The sequence below is a fragment of the Triticum aestivum genome, chromosome 5B (genome assembly GCF_018294505.1).
Source record: "Triticum aestivum cultivar Chinese Spring chromosome 5B, IWGSC CS RefSeq v2.1, whole genome shotgun sequence".
Classification (NCBI taxonomy): domain Eukaryota; kingdom Viridiplantae; phylum Streptophyta; class Magnoliopsida; order Poales; family Poaceae; genus Triticum; species Triticum aestivum.
Genome location: NC_057807.1, coordinates 27,685,455 through 27,699,475, shown reverse-complemented (window position 1 = coordinate 27,699,475; position 14,021 = coordinate 27,685,455). Strand labels below are relative to the sequence as shown.

Sequence of the window (14,021 nt, the reverse complement as noted above, 5' to 3'; positions counted from 1 at the left end):
CTATTTTTTTCCTAGTCTTCTAGTTGTGTACCCCCACTTACTATGATTGATCTAGTAGGCTACAAAACAATATTTCTCAAAGAAAAATATCACCAGATCAAGTTACTGATGCAGGAACATTGGCAGTGGTTATATGCAGACAAATGCAGCATGCTGAAGTAATTTGTCATAGTCTTCTATCTGAACAGAAATTAGTCTACATGACATGCTTTATGATCTCGCTAATAGAAAGACAATTTCACAGTAAAATAAAATCCTAAGAAACAAGACGAGATTATAAAAGATATTTAACCATGATACCTTACATGCATCAACCCGTATGTGCTCTTCAGTTTTTAATATAACATGGTATGTGATAATTGACATCATAATATTGTTTATTATGTTATTTTTAGTGGTATACTCTTGATTTAATATGTAATAATCATGTAATCATTAACGGCCGCAACAACATGGGCATAGAACTAAAGTAAATCCATAAATCTTGAGACTCTAGGTAATTGCAGGAAAATTTGTAGCAACCTTCCGATTACTTCATAAAATGTAAAGGGCGAGTGTTCTAATTTGATTTCTCAGTGTCTAGGTAGCTCTCACATCAAAAAAGGAGATACATTTTTCGGTAAATTCTTCAGCAAACCTTGAAGCATATATCAAATTTTGGTCTACAGATGGAGTATATTTAGGGTCACATTTAACTGAAGGACTTTAATGGGTAATTAGTCGGTTCCCAATCCATATGAGTTTTTCCTTAGCCATGGTATTGTGTTGATACAACGGATGGTTGTACCCTTTATTACAAAAAGCATGGGTTTTTTCCTATGTAAGTCCTTTGCATAAAAGGAATGGGACCACAAAAATCGCCAAATGTTGTTCCGTACACTCTAACTTCGAGTGTTTGTAAGAATTTAGACCTCATGAAGAATTTCTTTCGAGTCTTGCATGAACATTTTCTCTCTTCAATTTCTATCAAATTCTTGTGGCACTCAGGGAGCTTTTTGCTTCCTATAGGATTTCGCTGTCATGACCTCTTAATGCTATGTTTCCCTTATTCTTCTCTTAATAAAATATGGATTAGTCGCGCTTCGGATTGAAGGAAGCTCGTAGACTTTTTGGAGGATACCAATCGATAGGATCTTTCCTATAGAAGCCATTTGGATCATAGGATTGGGATCACCAAATTCCTACAAAATCCATTCATATGCCCTCTATTTTCATATGAATCAATCTCAACATGAGCTCAAACCTCATTTTAATTTTCCTTTGAGAAGAATAATGCACTTGAACTCTATCTCTCCCTACCCTCTGTCATCAATCCTCCAAAATTATTGTGTTTTTTCATGAGTACCATCCAAATGCACCTCTTACAAAATTTATGTGTTTTGGAATCCCATAGGAATTCATGGTATGATAGGATCTCAATCATGTGTTTTTCTATTCCTGTGTTTTCAAATACCCTACAATCCAAAGAAGCCCTGATATACTATTTGTCTGACTATTGACCAAACTTGAATTTTTAATTGTGTGGGCACCTTACATAAGAAGAGAAAAACATACTCGGAGTATGTCACAAGCAAACAATCGACAAACTGATCGTCGGTTCTTCTAAAAGAGAACTTTGATTACTTGTATGAATTGCTTAGTGCTTAAGGACTAGGACCGCGTGTTTAGCCTGGTGCATAATGCTGAGGCTTTTACACCAAACTCAAACCATTTATACACCACTCGATGAGCTAATCAGATGAGTAATCAGGCACCAAGGGGTGTAAAGCTTAAAAGGAAATAAAAAGAGTACAAACCAGAGGTCATTTGGGGAGGAAGGGTCATCAGAGTTGTACTTAGTGTTGGAGTCCACATCACTTTGAGCTGGCTGCGATTTAACTTGGCTTCCTCAAAAAGATTAAGAAAGTTTCACTGAGTGTAGTGTACCATGCTGTTAGGGATTGGTGGGAATATTCATTCAGTCTCATTCTAATCTAACAACGAATGCATGTGTCTTTTACACGGATTTTCATAGTATGATATCCACAATTCGGTTAAGCCTCCATGATATGTTTCGATCACTAGTGGACATAAAGCGATTTTTTTACCATTTAAACTCTAGAAAGATCTAGTGTGCATAGGTGGAAAGTATACGGTACACATGTGTTTGTTGTCACAGCGTGAATCTGTGTTACCACAAAAATTTATGTCCAAATTTGAAATATAACCAACAAAAATAACAATTCTGTTATCAAATCTGATAATGGGCCGAATTCAAAGTCCGACTTACGTTAGGTACAATTTACTGTCGAATTTTTCTATATTTTTCTCTGTCCTCTGCTCTGAGTTTGGATTTGAAAATTTAAACATGTTATTAGATACAAGTATTGTCTATGTCACAATCAGTTTTCTAGGTTTTTCTAAAGTTCAAAAGGTGTCAACCGTTCCGGCGGTACCGGGAGCACGACAAGTCCCGGTGCACCAGATACTCTCCCGGTGCATAAATAAATCTGTTTTTTTTCGATTTCGACATATATGAGCACACATAACACCCACCCGAGAGGGTCCGTTAAAGCCGACAAGGACCGAAAACCAATCGGTGAATCTCATTAATTTTCTACTGGAGCGCAGTCACATATGTGAAACATTTGCACCTGAACTTGAACTGCAGTGAGTAGAATCGTGCCACCACGAACTCACCGAAAAGTGGATCTATTCAGCCAGTTCAGAGTATTATAGTCCCAACTATTTCAGGCATACTGCCCTCTGGAGCCCCCTAAAGATCAGTTCACTTAGTGCCCCAAATAGGTTCAGTCTCAGGGAGCTCTATCCACAAAACCTAACTTCAATTTTGTAGTAGCACAAAAAGGTGCTACCGTCCAAAAGGCTTTCCATGGGTGGAGAGCCAAGTAGATTTTGGTACTGTATCAGCCATCTTAGCAAACAGAATCTAGTTCTTGATAGCCTTTCTGGGAAGTGCCATATAATGTGTTGCATGGCAAATATGTTTAAGCAGACGCAGCATATCAGCCACTGGTCCATTGACAAGTAGACCGGTATTTTCGACAGTTGTGAGAAATCTTTTGGTTTTCTAGTGTTCTGGCTTGGAAGTTGCACCTACCACTATTTTCTGCAGATCACATTCTTAATGGAGGGTTATGGTTGTGCACTCAAAAGTTGTTGGAAAGAAAATACCCTGTATTTTAGTGCATTGTAGTACACAAAAGTAGGCAAAGTTTCTGTGAAAATACAGATGCAAGGAAAAAGAAGCAGCCAAAACAGCAATTAGCAAAAGTGATAGTAGTACTGAATTAAAGTGTGTAATTCCTAGAAAAATAGCTGCTGGTGTTACTAGGGTTAATTTGGTCGTCTTACGTTACAGCTCAAAGTTGTGGACCCTGGAGCTGATATTTTAGCAATGGTGGCTTCAGTGTGTGGTGCAGTGGCAGCCACTCCTCCTCCCCCTTCTTCTACCATCCCAATAATGTTTGGTCTTATTCTTATCTTCACCCTGTTTTTAACACACTATATATTACCGCTTTCCACTACTCTTTTTATCACCAGTTAATGCCTTTGCCATGCACAATGCCAATAGCTTAGCACTATGTTATCACAGTGTTTTCATCCTCTTCCAAAACCACACTATGGCACTGAAAAATTAAGCTAGACAGGCTCCATGTCCAGGTTCAGACTAGTGGGATTTCCTTCCTTTTTTTAAGACAAGACTAGTGAAAATTAAGTGCTAGTACATCCTTCTGCTCATGTTTATAACTCAGCAAATTCCAGACAGCTGAAAACCAAATTTGGAAAAATGAAATGAAAATCAAAACGAAAATTGAAAGGAAAGTGCCGAGTACAACTTCATCCTATTACCCTGCACTTGACTTCTTGGAATCTGTAAATGGACAAGACAGTCCTTCTCTAATCATCATTAAACAGCACCCAAACTAAGATAGCGCGCAAAATCATACTCCCCCCGTCCTAAAATCATACTCCCTTCTTTAATGACTTGATACATCCGTATTTAGACAAATTTAAAACAAGAATTTTGGGACGGAGGGAGTACGCCCATTGGAAGGCCCAACAGCAGAATAGTAATCCATACAAACATCTGAAATTCCAGTTTAATCTGCCTTTTTGCGGAAAATCGACGCATGTTGCATCAAGTTGTCGAGGATTCGCACAGGCTTCACGAGCGAACGACCCGATTTGGGCCGGCCCATTAATCGTTTCAGCTATCCCAGTTTTCTGAACCTTCTAGAGACCCATCCGGGTTTTTTCCGGTTTTGAGAACCTTCTAGAAGGTTTTTGAACAGTTTTTTCCCTTTTTGTTTCTTCTTCGATTTTCATCTTTCCTGTTTCTTTTTTTTGCTTTTCTATCCTTTTTTCTCTTTTTTATTTCTTTTTCTTTCCTTTTGTTTTTTTCCTTTTCCACTTGTTTTTGAAATGTTTGTCTTATTCAAAAATTGTTCAGAAATTTCTACAAACCTTCACGTTTCCAATTTTTGTAAACGTTTTTTAAAAAATTCGGGAGTTTCAAAAAATGTTCCTGTTTCCAAAAAATGAACCCATTTTCAAAATTTGTTCCCAAATTCATAAAAATATGTTCACATTTTTCAAGAAGAATATGAGTTTCAAGAGACGTTCCTCCTTTTAAAGAAAGTTAGCGTTTTAAAAAATTGTTCACGTTTTAAAATTTGTTCAGAATTTCAAACCTTGCTCGCAGATCCAATAAATTCCCATTTTATAAAATAAGTTGAGTTTCTGAAGTTTTTGTTAGTGGATTTGAAAAGTAGTTTCATTTCTAAAAATATTGGAAAATGCTTGGCTTCAACCGGCAGATTGTACGCAAGCATCCGTCGTCTTTTCCGTACGACGCGTGTCACTGATCTGCTACGGTGTGTTTCTGCAGCAATGTCTTTGTTGCAAAAATAGTTGTAACAAGACCTCTGTCACAAAAAAAATTGCAACGGGATGTCTATTATAATTTTTTTTGCAAGAAGACCTCTGTTCCAAAAGAACTATAATAAGACCTTTGTTGCAAAAAACATCTACAACTTGACCTATGTTGTAAAGATTTCTGCAGCATGACTTGTGTTACAGAAATTTCTTGCAACACGCCATGTGTTGCAATGATAGAAGGTGGCGCTCGGCGTCTCAATCAACCAGATCTGATGGCCCGCGAGGCGGCGGATCTTTTAAGAAGATCCGCAAACCGATGCATACGGCGCCCTTTTCCCTTTTTGAAAAATAATAATTTATGTTCAAATTTTAAAAACTTTCATATTTGCCGCTGCCATTAGCTCTGACAGAATCATGCTAATGCATAGTCAAGATCGGTCATTAGCTCCCTTGGCTAGTACTGCTCGCACAGGAACATGAGATCTTGTGATCAAATCCAGGCGAGCGCATACTTTAATGAGCAGGCCCAGTCAGGCTTGCTCGTGTGCGTCACAGCTCTGTTTGATGCAGAGTGCGTCAAATAGGAGGTCCCCTTTTTCTGCCAATCCATCATTGCAAGTTGCACCTGTCCATCATTCCAAGTTTTAAACGTGCCAAGATTTGATCATGTAGGTGATGACAGTTACTTATTGGGTACTTATTGGCCAGACCAGTAGTTAGTTCACGACGTTTGTTTTTCCTTTATTATTTTCTATTTTTACTTTTTAGTTTCGAAATATTGTAATATATATGTTTCAGAAAATAATTTAACTGATTTTATAAATGTTCACCACTCTTTACAAAATGTTCATTAAATGTCAAACTTTGTTCACACAATTTAAAACTGTTCATACGGCCCAGAAAAGTGATCATGCATTTTGAAAATTATGTCCATGACATTTATAATGTTTGTAAAAATCTAAAAAAATGTACCTTCAAAAAATTGTTCATGAAATTTATTAATTCACAGATTTAAAATATGTTTCATGACAATTGTAAAATATTTATGGAATGTACAATTAGTTCACAAATGTTTTCAAATTTTCATAACAAAAACATTGTCATTTTGAAAAATGTGGTACCACAAAAAGAAAATGTGAGACATATTAAAAAAGCATTAGTCATTTTTCTCAGTTTGTTCAAATTTGTGTTAAAAATGTTCACTGTGTAATAAAAGAAAAGTTCAATGTGCATCATGCAAATATTCAATATGTATTAGAATAATTCTTCAATGTGTATTTGTAAATTTTTAATGTGTTGCCGAAAAATGTTCAACCTATATACCTAAAATGTTCAATGTGTACTTACACAAAATGTCATGTACTCGAAAATTAAAAAAATAATCAACCCAATGGGAACCGATAAATAAACACACGCAAAGAACGTCTGGAAGGTTCTAAAACAGGTCCATAAAAGCATCCCAAAATGGTGCTATTGGGCCGGCCTACTAAGGGGTATTCTTGAGGTGACGCTCCCTTGCGTCTCACAAAGCAAGGGGACCTCCTATTGGGCACCTTTAGCACTAGATAGCCTCTCCAGCAAACACAACTCTCGTTCTTTGGCGACCGTGCCCGCAACCATTGGCCGCCAAATTATACACGACTACGTTGTCGCTTCTCTTCGCTAGTTCTGGTTCACTCGATCAATAATTGTCCGATCGACGGTTGACTAGTCGACCAATCAGCCATTGACTATTTCAAAAAGCACAACAAAAACCCAAAATCCAAAATAAAAACATGAAAAAAATCATGAATTCAAAAAATATAGATTGCACCAAAATGTCAAGAGTTTGGACAAAAGATCAACATTCTGAAATATTTCATAGTTTTTCCGGGAACTTTTTTTGGAAATTTAAAAAAAAAATCATTTTTTTAGAAAAATTCATGAATATATATTTTTTAATAAATTTGGAAACAATATAACCGACTTTACAAAAAGTTCAAGGATTTGAAAACGCTCATTCGTTCTGAAGAAAAAATATCAATTTTGAAACAAAGTTTACAAAATTTGAAAATAGTTCATCGTTTCTGCTAAAAATGTTCAGCAGTTTTTTAGAAAACACAATTTTTAAAAAGTAGATCGATTTTTAAACAAATTTGTTCATGAATTTGAAAAAACTGCATCGGTTATGGAAAGAAATCATTGATTTGATTTTTTTATCAATTCGAAAAAAAAACATGGATTTGAGAGAAGTTCACAGATTTTGAAAATAAGAACTGGAAAATGTTCACGGATTTTGAAAAGAGAAACTGAGTGAACTTCACGGATTTGAATAAAGTTCAGGAAAATTGAAATATCACTAGAAAGTTAGCAAAAAAAAGAAAAACAAGTTTCCAAAGTTGAAAACAGTTTGTGATTTTTTTGAAAAAGTGTGCGAAGTTGAAAAGTGTTCACGTATTTGAAACTTTTTCAAATTATTAAAAATTTCACGCATTTGAGAAAATCAGGAAAAATAAAAATAAAAAAAGTAAAAACCCGTAGAAAAAACTGGCTAAAAAACCGAAATAAAAGGAAAACCAGGTTCTTTTCATTTAGTATTACATTTGACGCACAACAAAACAAGAAAAAAAAAGAACTTAGACACAGCAGGTGGGTCGTCCTAGGTTGCTAGCGAATAGAATTTGCCCAAAGCGAGATATAGCATTTGCGGTTACTTTTTTTTAGGTGAAGCATTGATGGTTATTAGCCTGTGGCTTTAAGTATAATTTGTTGGGCTGGATTATAATTTTACTGGCCTGTTAGTGCCCTGAGTGGTTTTCTGGAACTTGCACTTGTTGTCTGTCGTGCAGCTGGTAGTACTACAAAATGGCATCAACGAGGGAAAAAGAATAACCAAATTTTACGTGCATTTTTTCCCCTTTTATAACATCAAAGTTCATAATAATCCCTAGACATAAGTGAGGGAGATGCTAAGTAATGTTGGAATACTTAACTCTGTCTTTCCTCGAAAGTCCCTTTCTACACCCGAGCTCAAATTAGCTCGGAATGAACAGTAACTCGATTTTTTTTAATGTTAAAAAAAATCTGAATTTTTTTCATGGGAAACTTTGACAAATGTTTTAAGAGCTTGCAAAATTTCATTAGGAGATCACATTTGTTGAAGTTGTGGCAAAAAACCAAAATCAGTGCTCATTCTTTCGAAAGTAGCATTTTAAGAGTATCGATTTTGTTTTTTTCCTCACGACTTCCACAAATGTGATCTCCTGATGAAACTTTACAAGCTCTTAGAACATTTGTCAAAGTTCGGCATAAAAAATTCATTTTTAAACTTTTTTTATTCTAATGTTCAACTGAGCTCATTTGAGCTCGGGTGCAAAAACTACACGTCCGTCTTTATGCTTGATGCAAAATAAGGCTTTGTCTGAAATTCCACCATGACAAAATTCCATTTGGCTCCCGAGAGCATGTGCTCCTGCACGTGAAAAATGATTTCTGAAATGTTAAAAAATCCCAACAAAACTTTTACATATTCATAGTCACATCCAAATGCTACCTGCTAAGTTTTAGGGGAAAAGGTTTGACATTTTGGCCTGTGCAAAAAAAGACAAATTGAACACCAAATGTTACCCTAAAATGTCACCCCAAAAGTTGTATTCTTCACCGACGCAATACTACTGTTCCATTTCGCATGAAAATTGTCAAGCATGATTGGGACACTAACACGGACATCCACAAAAGCTTCGGAACTTTGAAAAACATTTTACCTTTTTAAGTTACTGTTCATCAAGGAGCAAATGCTCCCGGGAGACAAAACACCCGTGTAACTCGAAAACGCTTTTCTGAGCCCAGGCTCATCTGCACCCGTGCTGAAGAAAAAAATCAAAACAAATACTAAAAAAATTCCAAAAAAAGAATTGCATGGTAGATAATTAGATGCGTGAGGTCCACTCCAATTTTCAAGTTGTTTGGAAATCTGAACAACTCTTGGCAAAAAGACAAATTCGGGGTCTGTAAAAAAGTTTACTGTTCATGTACTATTCTGACTCGATTTGTCTTTTTTGCTGAGAGCTACCAAAATGTCCAGATTATCTGAAAATTGGAGTGGACCTCACACAACTAATTATCTACCATACAAAAAAAATTGGAAGTTTTTGAATTTGTCTAGTATTTGTTTTGAATTTTTTTATGACCGGATGCATCGCTGCTAGCCAACTTGATGGGAGCTCATTGCCGGAAGGTGTGAAATGAAAGCACCAAGAGAGCGAAAATGTGTCAGCTCAACTCTACTACCAGAGCACTAAAGCCCAGCAACCAACAACTATGACCACACATCTTCTTCACCGCCTTGTGCCAAAGGGCAGCACCGCAGCGTGAAACTTCCACAAAACTGTCAATCTCGCACTGCGCCCACCACATTTATTCCGGAGAGCTCAGCCCGTGAAAGTGAAGCATCATCAATCATCTCAACCACTATTTTCTCAACCGTCCCAATAATCACCAAAGGGAACACCACCATTTCCACATCCATGTCGGTTCTTGGAGCTCATGACAAGTACTATAGCAGAAGATGACTTGACAGTAGGTGCTTCAGATCCAACATCACAATCCAAAGGGGTGTTTGAAAACTTATGAATTTCACATGAATCGCGCAGCGTTTCGGTTTCGAGCGCGCCATAAGATTTGCTTCATCATGGTCAGTTTGCAGCTGGAATGTTACAGCATATTGTTGCTGCATCACCTCACCACCCCACATCTAGTCTAGCAGCATCTCTACAGTACTGATTTTAACAGAGATGGGTTACCTCCTTGACAACATGGCCCATGCTTGCTTACTGATGGATCGGATAGACAACCAAATCCCAAGTTTTTATCCTTCTCCTTTATGTAAAATACTTTGCAATTTAATATACGCAGGAGGACACCGTGCTAGTATCATCATCATGCTGCTTTCAACAAATTAACACACAAAATCTTCTCCCAAGGACAAAGTTGCTGACTTTATGGTTGCTGAGTGAGCCTACTTAGCATATATGATAATGATAATATGGAGCCCAGTGTCTCTTTCCATGCACCAACCTCCTCACCTCACCAGCAAGCAACCAAAAGGACAATGAAACAAGAGGAAAGGGGGGAACAAAGAGAGGAAAGCATGGGAAAACAAAAGTGCAGGAATCGTTTTTCCTTAGCCTAAATCCATAGGACAGGCAAGTGACCACCCCCTAACACCGACCGTTTCGGTCCCAAACACACCTCACAACAAGTAGATTCAGTTAAACTTTCCAAATATTTTGGGATATTTTCCAAATATCCCAAACTTTGCAAGGGGGGGGTTACAAGATCGGCGGGTCGATCGACGTAATAGCGCAACCTTGATTGATTCTGTAGTGGGTTGTTAGATGCTGCTTGACAAAGCATGTTGTTTTGGTCAGCAATTCGCCGTAAGATTGCCGGGTAAGCTCTCTCAGGATTAATCAACTAGGAATATGAGTACTCCCTCCGTCCGGGTTTATTAGGCCTCTTAGCATCACAAGCATGTCCCTTTTTATAAGGCCTCGCTTTGGAAAGGTGCATGCGTGCAACCATTTCATTGGTTGCCTTGAAAGCCATTGTTGTTGGTGCCATGAATGGGAAATTAATACACTTCATGCGTGCTTTTTCATTGGCTGCATGCATGTGAGAGAGTGCATTGAGAGTGGAATTGAAGAATTTATGTGAGCAAATTATTATGTGTCTTGGTCTAAGAAAAGTTGTCTTTAGGCCTAATAAACCCGGACGGAGGGAGTATATGCTAAGGCAGGTGCGGTTGCCACCTAAAAGCCGGAAGCAAGAAGATAGTGGTGCCATGATACAGATGATGATACATTTAGAGGAAAAGGTGTGTGATATTGACAATGACAACATGGTGGGGATAACATACACTACAAAAACCATCGCTACATGTATCGACAGGTTGCCTCCGTTGTGAATACATAGGATGATAGTCCGTGCTAACTACCAGCGGCGCGCCTACCGCGTGCGTGCCGACGACTTCCTCTTGCTCGGAGCGAAGTGGAAAGGAAAAACACCAAGAAACACAACAACAAATACTCACATAGGATAGAGGCAGCCGGGGCACTTCGCCACCAACACCACATCACTCTCTGAGCCTGGGCAAGCAGCAGCATCCCCTTCGCCGACGGCCAGCGACGGAACAACAAGGCGAAGTGGGTTTGGTGCTGGTTGCTTGCTCCTCTCCGAAGAAACCACAAAGGGGATGGATGGATCAGCTTGTGCTTCTTCATCACATCACCAACCCTGCAAGGAAAAGTGGAGAATTGCTGTGAGATTTCCATTCACCAACCGACACCCGAGCAATATCATCAGCATCCTTTTACTAAGACAACATTTTTATTAGTATTCACTGCAACAATACTCTCCTTTGATGCTATCTGAACTGCAAGATAAGGACACTTGCGTTGAATTAAACACACTGTAATATAAAATGGCTACCAAATCAGATTAAATTATGGGAATTGTTCATTCTCATTGTAACTTGCAGTGCAATCTATTGAGACATGGCACAGTTGAAATGTCTCAAAAACTGATGAGACTTGGCACAGCTGAAATGTCTAAAAAGTAAAACATGATAGGACTTTGCATTGCAGAAATGAAAATTCTAAGAAGAAAAGTCATTCAAAGGGATGATATATCTCTTCCTTACCTTGTTCTGTTCATCTCCACGAACACTTCGCGCCTAGTCACGGAGGATGACGGAGTCGGAGATCTCCATGAGCGGCGCAAGGGTCTCGGGCGCGAACTTGCGCGCGAACATGTGGGAGTAGGTGCCGTTGGACTTCCTGAGCTCCCTGATGAGGTCCCCGGAGACCTCCTCCGGCTGGTAGGTGTGCGGGTGGCCGCCGACGGCGTCGGTCCAGTTGACCCTGGTGAGGGTGTACTTGGTGCAGCCGTCGGGGTCCTGCATGTCGAGCAGCGTCGGGAAGTAGTGCTCCTCCGGGTAGCACGAGTCCTTCTCCTTGACGAGGCACGGCGCCTTGAACTTGTTCCAGAGCCGCCGGTCCCGGACCACCATGACGGCGTGCCGCCTGGCGAGCACGAAGAACTGGGAGCCGACGCGGAAGCGGTCGAAGGGCACCTCCGGGAGCATCACGTTGTCGCCGCGCGCGTAGTAGCGGGCGTGCAGCGTGGGCTCGCTGTCCAGGATCTCAATGAAGCTGCGGTGGCGGCGGTGGCGGCCGGCGCCGGCGGCATTGTTGTCGGTGAGGAGGGTGCGGTAGAGGGCGGGGAACGGGAGGAGCGGGACGCAGGACTGGGAGAGCAGCGCGAAGAAGCGGTTGGCCGGGTCGTCGAGGAGCGCGGTGGCGAGGAGGCGGCGCGCCGCGGAGATGAGCGTGGCGGAGGCGCGCGCCGTGGCCTTGCCCCGGATGACGCGGCCGCGGAAGGACGGGGTCGGCGGCAGCGTGAGGTTGGCGGCGGGGTCGGCGTGGACGTAGAGGTTGAGCAGGCCGTGGTGCCCCGCGAAGAACTTCTCCCAGAGCGGCGCGAAGACGAGGTCGGAGTTGGTGAGGAAGAGGAAGGCCACCTTGGGCCGCGGCGCCTGCGGGCGGCGGCCGAACACGCCGAAGGAGGAGGCCGCCGCGCCGGCGCCGGCGGAGGGCGCGGCCGAGAGGAGCACGGCGCGGCGGAAGAGCGCGAGGTCCTCCGTCTCGTCCGCGTCCGGGATGGCCGGGAGCGTCCTGGGCAGCAGCAGGCGCGGGCCGAGGTAGTACACCGCCGGCATGGACAGCAGCAGCAGGAACGAGAGCACGTACGGCGACGCGTACGCCATGCCCGGCGCTCCGGCGGAACGCGCGCTCGCTCGAGAAAGAGAAACCGAAAAGGGAATCCCGGATCTTGGCTCCGGGGAGGAAGGCCGAGACGCGCCGGATCACAGAGGAATCCTGCTCCGGACGGATCTTGCGGGCAAGGACGAGCACCTCCCGGGCATGGATCGAGCAGGGAGAAAGATTTCACGAACAGAGAGCGCTCGCGCACCTGGAGGATGAAACCAGCCTCCGCGGGAGGAGACGGCGGGCGGGGAGGAGGACAGAGGCGAGCTCCGTCGCCGTGGCGCCGAATCTGCTGCTGGCGGTGGTCGGATCGGATCTCGCGGTTCTGGCGGGACTGGGCTGCAATCGATGGGGTGGTGTTTGGAGGGGGGAGGTGCTGGTTTTGGAGGGAGAAGGGGGGGGGGGGGGGGGAGGTTGGGGGGAAAGAGAGGGGTGAGGTGAGGTGAGGTGAGGTGGTGTGCTTTGCTGCTTTTGTGGGACTCTGTTCTGCTCTGCTCTGCTCTCATCTGCTCCACCCTGCAACCTGTCCTAATCTCATCATCTATCAATTTGAATAATAAATGTAGGTACAATTACCTTCATTCATGACGTACAATTACCTTTTGTTCTGTTCATAGAAAAACATAGGAATAAGGATTTTGGAGAAAAATTTTCTATATATGCATTCGGTTTGTAGCGTACAGGAATATCGTAGGAATACTACTCATTCTTTGCCTTTTTGAGAAAGCTACACATCCACTCAAAGCTCATTTTGCGCGTAGGAACGAGGCAAATCAATTCCTTAGGATGACAAGTGTCTTTCTATACTACTCCTAATTCTTACGTTTTGATTACCTCCAGACCGAATGAGCCCTTGGTAGTACCAATAGCCAAAAGCCTTGCTTGAGTTTTTTTTTCTAATAATACTAGGGAAATGCCTATAACTAATATATAACACTTCTATTTCAAATTGAACTGAAAAACGTCTTATATTTTGGTATGAAGGGAGTACCAAGTAACGTAGATTTGAGATTTGAATTCATATAGTACCCACTTTGTACTCTATGGATAGAACAAAATGCATGTTTTTATGTTGTGGTTGTCCAACATAATGTGATTTATTACTTGCTGGAGTGCAATGAGCTTAGCGCCAAAAGAGAAAACATGTGATCCTAATCGATGGATGAATTAACGAATATCGCCGAATCCCTGTTGAGTTGAATAGGTTACACCATCCAACACCAAGATTTGGGCCTTTTAGGTTGGGGTTGGTTTTCAACCTAGATGACCTTTCTTTTTGCTGTGACCCTTGGATATTACTCCCTCCGTTCGGAATTACTTGTCTCGGAAATGGAT

At 41.3% G+C, this 14,021-nt stretch overlaps 1 protein-coding gene across 2 annotated transcripts; it reads right to left on the bottom strand.

Moving 5' to 3' along the window:
• Positions 1-7,740: 7,740 nt before the first annotated feature.
• LOC123110225 (glycosyltransferase BC10) lies at positions 7,741-13,079 on the bottom strand. Of its 2 annotated transcripts, XR_006453235.1 has the most exons (3): positions 11,561-13,079; positions 10,952-11,154; positions 7,741-8,332 (listed from the first exon to the last, which is right to left on the bottom strand). XR_006453235.1 is itself a non-coding variant. In XM_044530703.1 (2 exons), the coding sequence occupies exon 1, from the start codon at positions 12,683-12,685 to the stop codon at positions 11,594-11,596; it is 1,092 nt and encodes a 363-aa protein (XP_044386638.1). In that variant the 5' UTR covers positions 12,686-13,079; the 3' UTR covers positions 10,704-11,154; positions 11,561-11,593. The 2 variants fall into 2 exon arrangements, 1 of the variants encoding a protein (XP_044386638.1); XM_044530703.1 differs by lacking the exon at positions 7,741-8,332 and having other exon boundaries at positions 10,704-11,154.
• Positions 13,080-14,021: the final 942 nt, after the last annotated feature.